Source organism: Humulus lupulus, chromosome 4 (genome assembly GCF_963169125.1).
Source record: "Humulus lupulus chromosome 4, drHumLupu1.1, whole genome shotgun sequence".
Taxonomy (NCBI): Eukaryota; Viridiplantae; Streptophyta; class Magnoliopsida; order Rosales; family Cannabaceae; genus Humulus; species Humulus lupulus.
The window spans coordinates 20,267,379-20,271,712 of NC_084796.1; the positions used below are offsets into that span (position 1 = coordinate 20,267,379).

The 4,334-nt window shown below is 33.8% G+C and overlaps 1 protein-coding gene across 1 annotated transcript; it reads left to right on the forward strand.

Annotated features, from left to right (window-relative positions):
* Nucleotides 1-1,636: 1,636 nt before the first annotated feature.
* Nucleotides 1,637-3,809, forward strand: LOC133831967 (uncharacterized). The gene is made up of 2 exons (XM_062262367.1): nt 1,637-1,664; nt 2,233-3,809. Exons 1-2 carry the CDS (start codon nt 1,637-1,639, stop codon nt 3,807-3,809), a joined length of 1,605 nt encoding a protein of 534 aa, XP_062118351.1.
* Nucleotides 3,810-4,334: the final 525 nt, after the last annotated feature.

Here is a 4,334-nt window from a genome sequence, read left to right on the forward strand (position 1 = left end):
ACTTGATATGATATTTCTGCAAGCACTCTTTATAAAGTGATGGGGAAATCATGTGAGGTATGGCCTTTTTTTTATTTGTTTTCATAAATATGGATTTTTTTAGATTTTGTATAAACTATGGCATTTTCTAAATAAAGCTAATTATGTGGATAAACATGTCCATATATTTTGTGTTTGTTTGAATGATTTTCATATTTTAATTGTTAACATAGTGTTTAGGGTTTTGTGTGTTTTTTTGTTTGTATTTTGGTCACTTCATTCAATCTTGTAAGGATATTTGTGTAATATTATGTGTTTTTTATTTAATTTCTTTTTCCAATAATTTAAAAAAATTATTGCTTAACATCAATTTTGCATATTACTTTTAGTTTCAGAATAGGTTACTGTTGACCGCGTTTTTGGCCAACGACGTGAGAACGTCAAAAACGATAAAACCTTCAAGAGAAATAAAACGACACAGACGGTTTTGAAAAGAAAGTAAATAACACACAATTTTTATAGTGGTTCTCTGGTCTAACATGACACATATCTGGTCTAGCATGGCACTTCTCTGGTCTAACATGGCACATATCTGGTCTAACATGACATATCTCTGGTCTAACATGGCATATCTCTGGTCTAACATGGCAAGTCACTTTATCACAACTCTGAGGAGCCAATATACTTATTGATTTATTAATGTGTCTTTTACGGACCATGTACTGCCACTTGTCACCTCTATTGCCACGTCATCAATCTCCAATCTATTGGGATAACAGTTACCATAAGAAGTAACCTGATACGTTTATTCCATAATATGATATCATCACGAGTAACTTTGCTATATTCGTTTTGAATTAGGTTACCGTTAAAAGTAATCTAGTACTTTTATTCCAAAATAAGTTATCATCACGGGTAACTTTGCTATATTCGTTTTGAATTAGGTTACCATCAGAAGTAACCGGGTACTTTTTATTGATGATTGTAATTGTTTCATGTTACTTTTATGCTATTCAAAAAGTCTTAGGTTATATTTTATGGTGTTCAAAAAATACCAAGTTACTTGTATAATTTATTTTTGTTGTAGTCTTTGTTAATTTTATAAATTGCAAAATATTCGATTATTTTTTGCTATTGTATTTGCTATGCTTGTAATTTTTCTAAGTTATTTTATGGTGTTCAAACATGTCTAAGTTATTTTTTGTTGTTGTTTTTGTTATTTTCATGTTACTTATTTATAGTTTTTTCTATTATTATTAGGACAAATTGTCTTTTTTCCCCCTGAATTATCGCAGATGTAGAGTTTTGCCCCCTAAACTTTTTTGGTTGGCTAAAATACCCCCCGAATTACTGTACATGTTGAAAAACAGTCCTTCCATTTATAATTTAACAGATTAGAAATTTGGTGTTTTTAAAAAGGGCATAAGTGTATAAAATTATGACAGAAGGACGTTTTTGTAAAAGTATTATAAGTAATTTTTTCACAAAAAAAAAAAGAACATAACCATTTTGGGTGGACTGGGAAACGTGAGCCCTCATTCTTCATCTTCAAATCTCAATATTATTTTTATTTTCAATTGATTAAAGGGAAAAAAATTGGGTAATCTGAGATAGTTTTTTTTTTGGTGTATTTTCCTTCAAGAAAAATTTGAAGACCATGGCTGGTGGTGAAGCATCTTCTCACAGTAAGTTTTCAAAATTTGTTTTTGATTTGTTATTTTGTTTAATGTTCTAGGATTTGTTAGTTATGTGAAAAGTGAGTAAGTATTAGTTTGGTGAGTTGTAGTAAATATGATTTGAAGAGAATATATATATATATATATATATTTATGAATATATACACATACATATATTTATAAACGTGAATAGATGGGTAAGTAAGTTTGGTTGGTTGTAGTAATTATGACTTTGAAGAGAATATTTTCTTTTTCAATGAATGTGAATATATTCTTCTCTTTTTTGTGAATAGTTGGTTTGTTTTATTGTTTGATAAAGTTTCAAAAAAGGGTCATGGGGTTGTAAGTGCATTTTTGTCATTTTGGGTTAGTGACATAGATTATATTCTTCTAGGCCAGAGAAATTTGGAAAATATGTTTGTGGGGTCTGATTTAGTTGTTGGATAGTGTGTGTGTGTGTGTCTTATTGTGTGGTTGTTGACCCATTGAATATATATTAAAGAATTGAGAAAGTATATCATAGGTATTTGAGACCATACTTTTCTCATTCTTTGGTTTTTTTTTTCTTTCTGTATAGATCTTCACTCCTCTACGCCTATTGTGGGTGAGGGTGTTCATGGGAGGAGGGTAGACTTAGAAGGTGATAGTTCTAGTGAAAGTGATCTCAACAATGAATATCAAGGTGATCCTGAGTATGAACAAAGTGATGATGAATTGGTTGTTGAAGACAATGCAGAAATACATCTAAAAGGACTAGGGAAAAGGGTAGTAGAGATTGATGTAGAAGATGTGTCATTGGATAGCTCTGACAAAGAGTATACACGAGAGGATAGTTCTGATGATGGGGATGTTTCAAATGAAGATGAACTCAGCAAGTTACACAAACCTAAAAGGCAATCAAAAAAAAGAAAGCTACCTGATTTGCTTGAGTTTGATGTTGATGCTGAAATGGAGAGACCGCTACTAAAGCTTGGCTTAGTATTTTCTTCTGGAAAACTATTCAAACAAGCAGTCAGGGAATATGCTATACAGAATGGAAGAGACATATGGTTCAAAAAGAATGATTCTCATAGGGTTCGAGCACAATGTAGAGGTGTTGAATGTCCTTGGGTGTGTTTTGCCTCAAAGATTGATGATAGTTCAACATTTGTCATCAAAACTTATGTTGGTGAGCATAGATGCTCTAGGAAGCCCCATAATAGATTTGCTACTTCAAAATGGTTAAGTAAGAAGTACTTAAATGAATTCAAGAGCAATGATAAATGGAGTATTTCTTCATTTATGGAAAAAGTGAGCAAAGACCATGTCATTGAAATTTCCAAAGATAAGGCCTATAAAGCTCGAAAACTTGCAACAAAATCTATTGAAGGCACTTATGAAGAGCAGTATGCTGCTCTATGGGACTATGCTGAGGAGATTAAGTACACAAATAAGGGTTCCACAGTTGAGTTTTTAACTGAATCAGGAGACAATGGGAGGCCACGTTTTAAGCGAATGTGCATTTGCTTTTCTGGTTTAAAAGAAGGATTCAGTGCTGGATGTAGGCCAGTAATTGGGTTAGATGGCTGTCATATTAAAGGACCGCATCCTGGACAACTATTGACTGCTATTGGGATCGATGCAAACAATGGCATGTATCCTGTTGCATATGCTGTGGTAGAGATTGAAAGTAAAGATTCTTGGAGTTGGTTTTTAAATTGTTTGAGGGATGACTTAAAAATTGAGAACTCCAACCATTGGACATTCATCACGGACAAGCAAAAAGGCTTGAAACAATCATTAAAAGATCTATGGGAGGAAGGTGTACCTGAGGCAGAGCATAGGCATTGTGCAAGGCATTTGGAGAAGAATTTTATCAAAGTTTACAAAGATAAAAAGCTCAAGGAGCTCTTATGGAAGGCTGCAAGAGAGGTTAGTGTTCGTAGGTTTGAAGGTGTGATGGAAGAGATTAAGAAAATTGACGAGTCTGCTTTTGATTGGTTAATGGAAGCAGGGCCCCAACATTGGAGCAGATCACACTTTAGGACTCATCCAAAGTGTGACATTTTGTTGAATAACTTGTGTGAGACATTTAATGGGACAAGGGCAATATTGGCTGCAAGAGATAGACCAATATTATCCATGCTAGAAAGAATTAGAATGTATTTACTATAGAGGCTTACCAAGAATAGGCATGCAGTATTGATGTGGAACTCTAGCATTGCTCCAAGGATACAAGACATTATTGAGAAGAACAAGGATATAGCTGGAAGCCATCTTCCTATCAAGTCTTCGGATTTCATCTACCAAATTACCACTATGTATGGTAGCTTGTACTATGTTGACTTGAAGCAAATGAAATGTAGTTGTAGAAAATGGGAACTCACTGGAATTCCATGTAGTCATGCAGTGGCTGCAATCTGGCAAAGAAGGGAAGATCCAGAAACTTATGTAAGTAAATGGTACACGAACGAGTATTATTTGAAAGCTTATTCACAACAGATATTCCCAATTAGGAATCAAGATGAGTGGCCAATAACTGGTAACGTTGGATTGATCAAGCCTATATCCAAGATTCAACCGGGTAGACCAAAGAGAAGTAGAAAATTAGAGCTTGATGAAATGTTTCCTCGAACAGGAAGTAAAATGAAGAGGAGGTACATCACAATCAAATGTTCAGGATGTGGTGTAACAGGTCAT